This window comes from Rhinolophus hipposideros (genome assembly GCF_964194185.1).
Source record: "Rhinolophus hipposideros genome assembly, chromosome: 11".
NCBI lineage: Eukaryota > Metazoa > Chordata > Mammalia > Chiroptera > Rhinolophidae > Rhinolophus > Rhinolophus hipposideros.
Window position 1 is genome coordinate 62,415,224 of NC_138057.1, and position 13,433 is coordinate 62,428,656.

The 13,433-nt window shown below is 45.1% G+C and overlaps 1 protein-coding gene across 8 annotated transcripts in view; it reads right to left on the bottom strand.

Moving 5' to 3' along the window:
* Positions 1-13,433, bottom strand: part of PTPN3 (protein tyrosine phosphatase non-receptor type 3) — a 129,046-nt gene that overhangs the window by 41,615 nt on the left and 73,998 nt on the right. For 6 of the 8 annotated variants that reach the window (XM_081065489.1, XM_081065490.1, XM_081065492.1 and 3 more), the window contains 4 exons: positions 10,395-10,447; positions 4,569-4,689; positions 3,447-3,534; positions 238-326 (listed from right to left, as the gene is read on the bottom strand). In XM_081065489.1, the coding sequence (XP_080921615.1) occupies positions 238-326; positions 3,447-3,534; positions 4,569-4,689; positions 10,395-10,447 (351 nt within the window). Of the gene's footprint in view, positions 1-237; positions 327-1,470; positions 1,720-3,446; positions 3,535-3,732; positions 3,896-4,568; positions 4,690-10,394; positions 10,448-13,433 lie in introns of those variants that run through there. The other 2 variants (XM_081065496.1, XM_081065495.1) reach the window with 2 other exon arrangements.

Consider the following 13,433-nt stretch of genomic DNA (forward strand, 5'->3'; position numbering starts at 1 on the left):
TAGAGCATCTCAAACCACAGGGTGACTGGCGGCGGGGAAGGAGATGCCAAAGAACACAAACTAACTTTCCCAAGCACTGAATCTGGATCAAATACAGAGGTCAGAGGTGAAAACTTGGGAGAAAGTCTCTATCTCCTCTTTAGAAAATAAAAGTTTAAAATTAGACGTAAGATTACTTTTGTTTAGCATATTTTTAAAGCATGAATCAGAAAATAATGAGAACTAGTCGGCACTTACCAAGGATAGAAACTTGTGCAAATGTTTTTTCGGTACACAGCAATGCCCGCGGAAGCAATTCCAATCATTAACTCTAAATTGTGCAGATCCTGTAAAAAGGAAGACCTCGGATTCAGTGTGTTACGGTCACGCTCACGTCCTCCAGTAATTCAAGCACCCACACTTTTATAAATAGCAATATGTATACGCTCCAAAGAGAAAACGTGATGGAAAACAGGCAAAAGTTCCCTCTTGACAGATACTCAAGATCCAAGTACTTAGAACCAGATTCTTCTAAAGGGAATGCACGCTGCCTGACAGCCACACCTGTTCCACCAGTTTAGAAATTTACCAGCCAAGCCCACTCATTCCACAGAATCACTGAAATAAACATTCAATTTTAAGTTTTCAACAATCCGCATTAGATATCGTATTAAAATCAGAAGGGTCTCGCCCTCTGCACAGCTTTATACAAATCTCAACTTCCATCACTGAAAATCACTGAAAAGGTTTTAGCTATTATAACGAAATGTAGAACTGCTGACTCTAAATCCAATGAATAAACATTGCTTATAAATCCAATAAATTCAACACTTATTAAGAACCTGTGTGCTAGGCATTGCCACAACAAAGATACAGAAGGAAGATACAGAAGGAAGATATAGAGACTATAAGCTGTGTAAGTGTGTTTGGAAACAAGGTGATAAAATTTTAAAATAAAACAATTCCTTCCCTTGAGTCGTCTATTATCAGATACTTGTAATTATAAAGAAGGAGCAGAGTTTGACTCAGTTTGCACTTACCAGCTGTGTTTGTTTTTGGGCTACTGAGTCTCAACTTGTCGTTTTGTACAATATGAATTATCAAACCCACCTCTAAGGGTTTTTATCCAGCTGAAACTAGAGGATATAAAGTAGAACAGGGCCTGGATAGCTTTTGAACAGTGATGTGAACGTGGGAATTAGAAAAATTGACCAAAGAAACAGTGTCGATATAATGAATGGAAAAATCCAGAGAATATTCACTATTGGGTATCCAACTGAAAATCCATATGCTTAAAGCAAAACCAAAGGTGTATGGTGAAAACGAGGCGAAAAACAAATCTGGTTCTAAGTACTTGCATTTAAACATAATACCTGGGGTTAAAATATAGGGAAATAGTAGGCAGGTGAGACAAAAAAACAAATTAGCAAATGAAATCAAAATTGAGTACAGAATAAGGAAATAAATGAATGGTTTGGGTGAGCTAGTGACCTGGGTCTCAAATCTCTTCGTTCTGTGGTCTTTCAGTCTGCACCTCAACCCTGGCAGCACGAACAGTTCCTGATCGCTCAATTCCCATGCCCATCCCCACATGTCCCAGCTCCACCTGTGGAAGGCAGGGGCATGTGACTAGTGCTGGTCAATGTACTATGGTCAGAGCGATGGTGTGTCTCTTCTGAGCCAAATCGTTTAAGAGTCAGTGTGCAACCTTCTAGCTTCCTCATCCCTTGTGACATGCATGTGGCCATGTGGTCAGTGGGTGACACTCTAAGACAGAGGCAGCCAAGAGTGCTAAGTCACTACATGGAGAAGGCTGCCCTGGAGAGTCACTGGGACCCACTGCAGGCTTTGATCTACCAAGAAACTTTGTGGTATCAAGTTTTTGAGATTTAGGGGGTTTTAGTTGATGCAGCATAGCCAGGGCTAACCTAACTCCCTCTGATACCTTGGAGGTGTCAGCCAGGTAGGTAGTCATTTGACCTCAGGACCCTCAAAGGGCACTGGGGGTGGGGAGAGCACAGATCAACTCAGGCAGATATAAAGCCCAACATTCCACTAGAGACAAAACATGATTTGCAACTGGAATAAAAGTTAATGGCCAACTCCCAAAGTTGGAATTTTGTAAGACCCAGTATCTTTTTCCTACTTTAGTACCTATGTAACAACTCACCCACCAGTTATGGGACCGAAGGAAGTGATTCTATAAATTGCAAAAGTATTATATAAAGTTTGGTCATTTACTCAACTTCCCTGAGCCTCAGTTTTCTCATCTGTAAAATGGGAGGATAAGAATACTGATTTCACAAAGTTACTATAATCTTTAAATGAGACATTATGGTCTCATGTAAAAGCATCTGGAATAATGGCTAGTACACACTATGTGTTCAACCAATTATTTGTTTCTTTGATATGATGTGGGTCAATTACAGGTAAAGAAAGTAAAGGTCAGATACCAATTAGACAGCCCTGGGGTCATGTACTAAAGCCACCACTTATGTGCTATGTGACCTCTGATAAGTTCCTGAGTATCAGTTTCTACATCTGTAAAACGAGGGTAATGATAATACTTACCTTATGGCATTGCTGTGGGAAGTAAATAAGCTACTGTATCTGGCAGATAGAAATTCCTCAGGAGACGACAGATATTAGTCAATCATATTTAAAAGGTCACAGCAATATAAAACATTTTTTTGATTTTCATAATCATACCATAATTTTTTAAAATGATACTTGTTATTAGCTCTAGTTTGAGCAGCACTAAGATTAAACAGTAAAAACCTTAGCTCATGAAAGTGTTACTTAGAAAATAGATTTATACTCATTTTTGCTTCTTTAACCATAGCATAAAATGGCTATACACAAATTACTTGTTTCTAATACCCCTGATTCCACAAAAGTAGAAAATCTTTGGGGCAGCCGGACAGCTCAGTTGGTTAGAGCGCGAGCTCTGAACAAGAATTGCCAGTTCAATTCCCACATGGGCCAGTGAGCTACGCCCTCCAGAACTAGACTGCAGACAACGAGTTGCTGCTGAGCTTCCGGAGGGGCGGCCAGATGGCTCAGTCGGTTAGAGCTCAAGTTCTCAACAACAGGGTTGCTGGTTCAATTCCCACATAGGATGATGGGTTGCACCCCCTGCAGCTAAAGATTGAAAACAGTGACTGGACTTGGAGCTGAGCTGCGCCCTCCACAACTAGATTGAAGGACAATGACTTGGAGCTGATGGGCCCTGGAGAAACACACTGTTCCCCAATATTCCCCAATTAAAAAAAAAAAAGTCTTTAAGTACAAAGGCAAACATGAATAAAACAATTGGATAAAAAAACAGCAAAACTCAATATTACTTTATAAACTTTCAAATGTCTAAAAAAGGTCTTTTTTCCCCCCAAGAGTTCAGAAGACGTTTTCAAACTTTCAGAAATTAAAAATCAACCTAATTTTTTGAAGCAAAATGCGCCAATACATACCCTCCCACTGTGCAGTTCCACTCCATAGAAGTCGAGGGTCCGTGCTATGTTGATAAAGCAAGATTCGGCTTCTGACTGTTTCAACCCACTACAGAAGAGAGAAGATGTTGAGTTCACCCAATAGAGGACACTCACTCTAATTTTTAAAATTAACAAAAATCTAAGACATTTGATAGCATTACTATAAGGTTATTAAATGCCTTATGTTATTCATCTTAACCCTAAATTCTACTAAAGCAGGTTTTCCTTCTTGCCCACTGAATAGGACTTCATTTAGCAAACTCACTTATTAAATAACACTTCTCATTTAATAGGCTCTCAGTACTCAGAGACAGAAGACGGGTCACTTATTGAAATCCCGCCCTACTTATCCCAAGCTGCTTAATTAATACGTGCTCTTTAGACCTTTCTGCCTTTATCTATCCTGTTAGCAGCAGCCTCAAACTTCCAAACGTCATTGTACTATTTTAGGATGCTGGCTTCTGCCTGGGAGCAATTCTGGGAGAGAGGATTGGCAGTGCCTTTTAGAAGGGACGCTGGGTGCTTGGCCTTTGTTTTTATGGCCTTCTCAAGCATGTGAGGTCCCTCGAGACCCAGCTTTCCGGTCAGCAGGCCACCTAAGATGAGGCAAGGGAGAAGAGGCCAGATGGGGCATATTTGTTGGAGTGGAGGCTTGGCTAGAGGCAGCCATGGAAACCTGGGGCTCCCTTCAGGAAGTGAAGTAGTTTCATGACCTGAAGCCAGAGAGGGCTACAGACTGACCCATCTGCCTGTCTAGTCAAACCCTACCTGAAGGAATGGCCCATTTTATTGAATGTGGTAAACTGTTAAAAGGTTTGCTTGGTAAGGTCAATTTGTGGAGCAGTCAGATTTAAAAGGGCACTTCCTTCAAGAGGTAACTGATTTCAACGACATCCTGAAAAAGAACATAGCAAATCACTGTGAACTCTTACTGGATTCTACACTTTACAGAAATGCCAGTTATACCCAATCTACATGCCATCAAAGGTTCGCCAACCTCCAAGATCTTGAAAAAGGATTCGTGAACAAAAGAAGGAGAACCCATCAAACACAAGGGGACATGGGGTCTGACAGTACCCCCCCCCCCACCCCTCCTCTCACCTGTGCTGCTCGTGGAGAGATTCCACCTTCGTTAGAAAGTCATCGCTCTGATCTGGTATAAACTGGCTATCAGAAAGATAGCCCCGGAGATGAATGGAAGAATTATAGTCTCCAAAATGAGCTATGAAGACAGAATGAGGAGAAAATTGCCTTTTCAACAGGGTCTATATTCACAAGCATTAATAGCACCTCAAGAAAACCATTAATTGGAAATATTCTTCTGCAAAGTTCTGCCACCATGTGAACTTGAACTTCCCAAGAGCTCCAGATTCCACATCTCTTATTTCAACCCTCCCTATAGGCTAAGGGCTGCCGCGTGCTCCAACCAAATTCTCTCTCCCTGAGGCCACACAAGGTGGAAAGGCGGAGATTGTTCAAATCTACATCCTGTTCTAATCCCATATCTATTTCCAATCCACGCAGAAAAATGCCACTCTGTACACCTAGCATGGTGCAGGCTCTCTCTCTCTGGCACTTCAAGGTTATTATAACACTGGACCAACCTGCTCTAAATAAAATGGGTGAAGGCAGAAGAGAGGTCATGCTGACCCATTCCCTGGAATTCAGGAAGTGTGGAAGAAAGGGAACCAGGATGTGTTCACAGAGGCCCTGGGGTGGGGAAGGGGAAGGGAAGGAGGGACATGAAGGAGGGGAGTGGGTGGGGCTGAAGGATCTAGGCCCTGGCAAGGCTGAGGGAAGAGTTCTTGGGAAGAAGGAAACATTCTTAGAGGAGTCAGAAGATAGAAAGACAGATGCTGGGCTGTCATTTGGACCAGAGGGCAAAGGAAAGAGGGCCTTACAGAGGAACTCCCAGACTGGTCTCTGGTCCAAATGGTACTTCTTCCTAAAGATCCTTGACTGCCATCTGCTATCTATGGTGTGAAAAGTAGTCCTGAGAGTTGTGCAGTGCCCAACCTGCACACGGGTACATGGCTGCCCAAAGGACTGAAACCATCTGGGTGTCTGGACTGTTGAAGAGCCTGGGAAAACACGCTGGGGCACCAAGGATCTGGCTTGTGTTTCCCTTCTTCAACATTTAGTTTTTCCGTCTGTATAAAAACAGGAGCGAGAAAGAAAATTTCTAGCTCTCATGGGCAATTAATCTAGTATTTCATTTACTTGACAAAACAAAAATGACTATTTCATCTTTTTCCTAAAAATATGAGCCCAGGTCTTTCCAAAGGTTTTACTGAATTCTTCCTGTAGCTGGCTTCAATGCCAGCTGGCTTCTGAGGACTCGTGATTGTTTTAGAGTACCCATTCAACACAGATTTCTAAATCAAATGACTCCTTTGTCACAAGGACAGGGCGTGGGGAAAGCTGAGGTAATGTTTCACGGCCAATCTCAGAAGAAGACGAGCCAGGTGGCCACTTAGGTGAATTTCATCACAAAGTTGAAAGGTCAGGTATCTTTCTTTACATCGACTCAGTCCTGCTGACCCTCGGCTGCCATCACGCCCGAGGGCTGCTCTGAGATCCGCACTGTAATGAAGGGATCAGTTTCCTCCTTACACTGTTCCTTGAGGGCTGGGAGTGGGTCAGACCCATCTTTGGAGCCTAGCTCCTAGGCATGGCACATAGTCGGTGCTCAGGAAGGTGGTGCTGGGCACGGATTTGTACAGAGGTTACTGCAAAGTTCCGTTTTGGAAGGGGAAGAGGGCAGAAAGCCCAGTGATCTATGCATGCCGACTTGGTCCAGGGCAGGCCACAGGCCGTGAAGGCCAGCCAAACGTGGCTAAGCTCTGGACACTAGTGTCAAGGCTGTACGATGGCAGCACAAGCGTGGCTTACAAATGAGCTTGTGCATGGCGAAGTGTACAACAGTGCATTTACAGGAAGTAACTCAGATGCCCTGTTACAGGGTGCCCAACGAGGAAAGCTCAAGAAAGCCTTAGAATCACTTCATCCAAATGCCACACATCAGAAGGGAAGAAACTAAGATCCAGAGGGAAGGGACGTACCCCTTCACAGAGCCGTTTTGCAGCAGTCAAGACCAGGACCCAGGGGACCCATACCCCATTCCACCAGCCCGCCTGCCTGCCAGGCCCAAGCTGCTGCTGACCTTTTGCTGATGACAGTGATCACATCCTCAGAAGGTAACTAAACGCTGCAAATGACTTTCGTGAGCCTCAAGGCGGAGTCCTATTAAACTTTCCTCTGTTGGTTTCATTAGCTCAGGAGAGCCTCTTGGATCTTGATTTGGTTATCTACCATATTAGCTAACAGTCCCAACCCTGTGCCTTTCTGCGAGCATGAACAGCAAGGTTCTCTCTTTAGTTAAGTGTCACTGACAAACCTCCCTGTAGGTTGGTTTTTCCCCTGAACTCTTGCTTGGCTCCTCTGTGTAACATCCTGTGCTAACCACCAGAGGGAAACAAAGTTAAACGGTCAGATGCAAACATTTGCAAAGCACAGGGTGGTTTCCACGTTGACTTCAACATTATCCCACCAGATAACTCACAGGTGGGCAATGCTTTCAGTCCCATTAAACAGATAAGGAAACTGAGACTTAAGGAAGGGAACTGCCCTGCCCACTGCTGTTCAGCTGGTGACTTGGAGCCTACACTCCGACCATAGTCCACACTCCTTATCTACTTACTATACCACACACCCTAAACTCCAGAGAAACACCTTCTTCTGTTTGTGGGGAAGCAATACATGCAAAAGCTAACTGTAGCAGAAAGAAAAGGAAGTAAGGCCTTATATGTGGGAAATACCTCGTCTTTTAAGTTCCAGGCATTCTTCTGGCTACTTTTTATATTTTGCAAGAAAGAGTACGATGCAGGTACTCAAATGCGGCATTTCAAGCTGTACAGCTGTTCCACTGGGAAAGCCCTTGACGTGCTATTCCTCCAACTCCCACTTGATCTTAGAGGCTCTTCTCTAAGAAGCTTTTCCAGACTCCCTCCCGTCTCCTCCAGGCAGATGGAGTGCATCCTCTGTGCTCATCCTTACTGCCAGCACCAGCTGGTCCATCTCTGCCTCCCCCCACCCCCACCCCAGGCTGTGGGCCCCCTTGCCTAGAGAAGCTGTGCTGTCTGTGTACCCTGAGCCCAGTGCAGCACCCACACGTGGCAGAGGCTCAGAGGGCATTATGGAGTAAATACGTATTTCCAGAAACTTCATTCTTTGAGCCTTAGACCCCTTGACAGGCCACCAGCAATCTTCTACCACCAAGACTTTTCAGGTGTTTCATCCACAGATCATTTTACTTTTCATCTAGTAAAAAAACGTGCTTTTAGCTTGCTGATGCACTGATCAGGTAGGACTTAGCTTCATATTAGACATCTCTCTTGGGATAATTTGGCAAAATGTATCAGATAAAATATAGGCATACCCTTTGATCCAGCAATTTTATCTCCAAATATTAATCTTATAGAAATGTACACAGAGAAGTGTTAAAAATACATATATTTACTAAGGGTGGAGGAATAAAGAATCTGTACTTGAAACCACTTGTCTGACAGCCCACGATATTATTTACATGATAGTCACACTACTATTTCCACTGAAGTTTGTTTGTACTTTTTAGGTACTGATCATGTTCTTTAGCCCCCATTCTATCAGTCTTTTGCAGAGGGGCACCTGACTACTGAAGCTAAGAATAGGATTCCCCCCCCCCCATTCTTCAAATTTACTGAAAATAGAATATTTGTAATAGGCAGTTCTTTCAGCTTTCTTTTGGGCAGACATGAAAATAGTCATGGTTAACACTTGTGACGTGCCAGGCGCTACTCTAAGAGCTTTACATGTGTTAACTCATATCATCTTCATTACCACCCTATGAAGTAGATGCTGTTATCACCCACTTGACAGACGAAGAAGCTGAGCCCTGGAGAGGCTCAAGGTCAGGCAGATGTAAGTGGAAGAGGCGAGACCCAGGTAACATGGCTTCGGGCTGGGCTCTCACTGACTCGGTAACAGCAACTGTGCAAGGGTCCAACTACAAAGAGCGTCTAGTTATAGATCACCTTCACATGTAGTATTTGGAGCCATATTGCAAGTTGTCAGAATCACCATCGTCATCTCCACCTTACAGGTGAGAAAACCAGGATTCACTAAGTGGCAAATGGAAAAGCCAAAATTTAAATCAAATCTGACTGCATCCGAAGCTCCGTCCTTTGTAGTGTTCCTGCCCCTCAAACCTGAAGCTCTAGCTATGAACACCACACTTGCTCTGAGATGTCGGGAAGCTTGGTCTCCTCAGCTGACCAGCCTGGCAGACGCGGAGTCCATAAGGTCTAGAGATCACTAAGAATACAGTTGACTGGCGGCCATGCCATTTCCCAGATGGATGTGACATAGCTGGGTCTGTTCCAGATGTGTTGCAGGGAGGGGGGAGCTTTCAAACCTACCCAGGCCCATCACTGTGCAACCTCTTCTGAGTTTCCCACTGGGGAGAAGGAGATGCAGCCTACAGGGGGAGACTAACACTTGGGTCTTGTGTTCACGAGGAGGGTCACCGTTAAAAGCCTCTCTTCTCCTTCCCGGTATCACGCAGGTGGGCCGGTACACTGCGGGTCCAGCCAGCGTGCTCTTCATCTTCCCCATTTATTTCTGTTCTTCGCTGCTATGGGAGGAGGCAGACTGGAGGCCACCCTGAGGAATCCCTGTCAGCCTTCTCTGGCTATTTTGCCTCTTCTGAGACCAGGGTAGGGCGACGTGTTCAGCCAGCACCTGCTCTGTGACCTGACCATCCTGCTCTCTTAACTCGCTACCCCACAGTCAGCCAAGATGGTGCGGGGCTTTGGGGAAGGTAGTGGGGCTTTCTTAAGTCTTGAGCTAGCACGCAGCTCTGCGCGAGTTCTCGCTGACGCACCGTGCTGGCACCACACAGCTCTGTAACTATAAAGTGGGAGACTGCTCCTTCCATCTGGCTAGGCAACCTTTGCACTGTGCCCACCCAGCATCTCCCACCGGGCCTGATGTGCCAAACACGCTCCACAAAGTCGTGCTGTTTGAATCTTCCTGCAGCTTCAAACGGCCTTGATGGAAAAGTCCATGTGGACTTTCTAACCAATGTGGCAGCCATCAGCCTCATGCGGCTATTGAGTGCTTGAAATGTGGCTTGTCCAAATGGACAGGTGCTGGAAGGGTAAAATCTGACTGGTTTTCAAAGACTTGGTATAAAAAGAAAAGTAAAATACCTCATTAATAATTTTTACATCCATTACATATTAGTATTTTGGATATACTGAATTTAAATATCTTAAAACAAATCTCATCTGTTTCACTTTACTTTCTTAATATGGTTACTAGGAAATTTAAAATGATACATGCACCTCACGTATTTCTATTGACCAGTGCTGCTACAGACTAATGTATATAGAACCCATTAGCTCTATGGAAACGCTGAAGATAAATTCCTAAGATCCCAGCAGTGCATAGAGCGGCATCAAGCAAGTAGCAGGAGTGACCGCCAGCAAATTCCATTAACTTAGGTGGGTCTTGGTTTTGTGTCTGTAAGAGGTGACTGGTGGAAATATTTGCCCCACTGGGGTTTGTTATGGAGATCAAATCCATTATGTGAGCGAAGCCTCTGGAAAACGTAATGTGCAATACGTGTCTTCTGTTTTATGGGCTCCCCCGAGAGAAAACCTCACACCCATAGCTCATCTTTTTCCCTTAACCACCATCCCTGAGCTGAAGGAGAGTATAAGGGTCAGAGTGGAATTATCTGGACAACCAGAGCTATGCTTGCCCAACAGCATTCCTGGGGAAGAGGGGTAGGGACTCGGTCAAACAGGAAAGGCCAGTGACCGACTTATTTAATAACATCGGTCAGAACAACCTGTCCATCTGCAAAACGTTCCCTTTGTGACTTACATTGTACTGCATAAGATGCTAGCACCACTGCTGAGCTAAGAGGGCAGGTCAACCTGTCAGGAGAAAAACATATTAGGAAAGTCACAAGAACCAACAGCCCGAAACGCTCATCGATCACCTGTCTTTTCTTTCTTGAGTTAACCATTAAAACACAGCATGAATCATAACAAAGACAATATTATGATATAACTTAATCTCAAACAGTAAAGATAAATGTAACACTAAAAGTTTTTAAAAATTAAGAAAACTTCTTCATGTTTAAAATAATATACATTAATACATATACCGTGAAAGTCTAATGTTGGTCAGGGTTTTGGCTGAGCAAGAAAGGCCAGGTTCATAACGTGTTTCCCTGAAAATAAGACCTAGCCGGACAATCAGCTCTAATGTTTCTTTTGGAGCAAAAATTAATGTAAGACCCGATCTTATATTGTATAAGACCCGGTCTTATAATAAAATAAGACCGGGTCTTATATTAATTTTTGCTCCAAACGACGCATTAGAGCTGATTGTTTGGCTAGGTCTTATTTTCAGAGAAACACGATATCACTAAGAGGAAAAGTGAGAAGACTGTATTCTTAGATCAATGGGCTGCCTTTGTATCTTTCTAGTAAAGATGTGAGACTTTTCGTGGGCTCTCTAACTAACTCCCCAATGTCTACTGGCTCTATGATTCTGGATTTACCCACATTCCTTAAGGGTGACACCCTCTTAGAAGGGAGAAATAGAAAAGCATTTTGGATTTTAAAACTCCTGTGAGATTTAAATTACGAAATTAAACTCGTTACAATTACTTAAGATTCCTAAATCTGTTTTCTTCTCAGAAGCTTTCCATCTATCCTGAACGGTCTGTCCACCTCTCCGTTTTCCTGCCATCTACTAGCAATCCAGGGACTCGGGTTGGACTGGTTCTTCTTTCCGCTTAGGCTCACTGCCCTCCCAAACACCCTATTTTTGCCAATGAATGCATCTCTGCCTTGGTCACATTTCAAATCCTCTGACTGCTCCCTTTTCTCCCTTCAAGCTAGGGTTCCACGGTCTTCCTAGAAGCCCCAGCAGCAGACTGGGAGCAGGGTGGCAGAACGCGTGGGGAAGGAGCTGAAAGCAGCAGCAGAAACGAGGGCCCGCAGGGTGGGGAGACGCGGAGTTTAAAAGCATTCTTCCCAGCAACGCCATGGGAGATGGAGAAAACATGCAGTTTCCATGGCAGCCCGAGAAGTTCTGAAGATGTGAGTCACCCACCCCCACCTCTCTGACTCGTCTGACTCGTCAGGAAGGTTGGCCCTTCCTGTCCTACTGCACTGTGTGTGGGTCCCATAGCTGCCTAGGAAGGCAGCCTTCCCTATCTGAGGGACCCCGAAGAGGACTTCAAAATGCTCTCTCTAAGTTTGGAGCTATATCCAGGGATACTTACCATCTAGTCCTTCATCTGGCGACCCAGAGAGTCCATGGGGAGAGGAAGCATCAGCCACTCACTCTCCTACTAAGACTGGCTTCAGTGAAACCTAAGCCAGTGTCCTTGCTACAGGGATAGGACTTGGGGAACAACTTAGCAGAGAGGCTAAGGGGATTCAGTCTAGATGGAAGAAACAATCTTATGAATAAGTTGGAGAGAAAAACACTGCCAAAGCATAGTGCAAATACAAATACAAATGAAAGAGTACTGAAAGCCTGTATTCTACTTTCAGCTCAGCCACTAATGGGCCACGTGTTCCTGACAGACCCCTACCTTTCTCTCCAGGCTTCAGGGTCTCCGTCTGTTGGACGAGATCTCCTATCTCAGCAGGAAGGAGCTCATGGCCTGGGTGCTGCCTACCACTGACAGTTCAAACAAGTCAGGGCACCACTTGACGCCCAGGGGAAATGCTGACTAGATCCACCAAGTCTGCCAAGAGATCCACAGCTATAAAGGCCCAGATGCTCTCCCGAGAAGCATCTGGTAACAGGAGGCCCTCCCCTCTCCTCCTGGAGGTGGTGAAGGCCGCCTGCGGATTTGACAAGGACGCCAGGAAACCCGAGGCCCTCAACAGATTTCTATCGATTCACACAAAACTGACAAGGAGTATTTTGTTTGGAGAAGAAAACATGAAGACGACCAGCTTGCAATGTGTGGAGCGCTAGACCTGAAGGCTCCGCAGGGGCAGAGGCCTGGCCTCATTTGACCAGCACAGTGCCTGGCTCATAACAGGTGCGTTCAAAAATATTTGTGAGAAAAACAAATTAGTGTGTAGGAGAGAGAGCGACGAGTTCCAGAGGGCAGCCTGGACCCAGGAGCGGGAGGTGGGTCATTTCAACCTAGAGTCGCCCTGGCATGTGAGAAGGCTGCTTCATGAAAGGGTGAGATCCTCGTCACTGGCAGGGCTCAAGCAGACGCCCAAAGGCCGGCTGGTTGTGCTAGAGAAGAGATTCGTCTTTCCTTTAGTGGGAGGATGAGCTAAATTGGAAACATTCTCTAATTCTATGACCACTAGACAGTCAAAGGTTCTGCCTATGCTTTCTTCAACAGGTCTCCTGTTTCTAACTGCTTCTCCTCGCCCTCAGCCGTCTTCACTGCCATGCCCCCAAATCTCCGGCCTGGACGTCTACAATAGCTTCCTGAAGGGCGGCACCTTCCCTTCCATCTAGACGGAAACACCTTAGCCTCTTCCAGCTTGTTCCTTGTCCACTGACACTCTCTTTGTAGCTGCTGTTCTTACCACATCCTTCCTGTTTAAAAACCTTCAACAGCTCTCCTCTGTCTGCTGGATACAAGATGCATGTCTACATTTGACATGAAGGGCCCTTTCTCTCTATTCCCCCGTAAGTTCCCAACACGAGATTTCCAACAGGGACTGTGAGGGGTGGGTTATCTTCTCACTGTCCAAGGAGATCCAACTCCTCCTTTGTCTACCAACCCCAATCCTGGCTCATCACAGCAGTCCGCAGAGCCTTTTCTGGCCTGCACAACTGTGGGGTCCACTGCCCTTATCGGTTCTAATTGCTTCATGGGGTCTTGTCTCACTTCCCCAACCAGACTGCAAGCTCCCTAATGGAAGCACA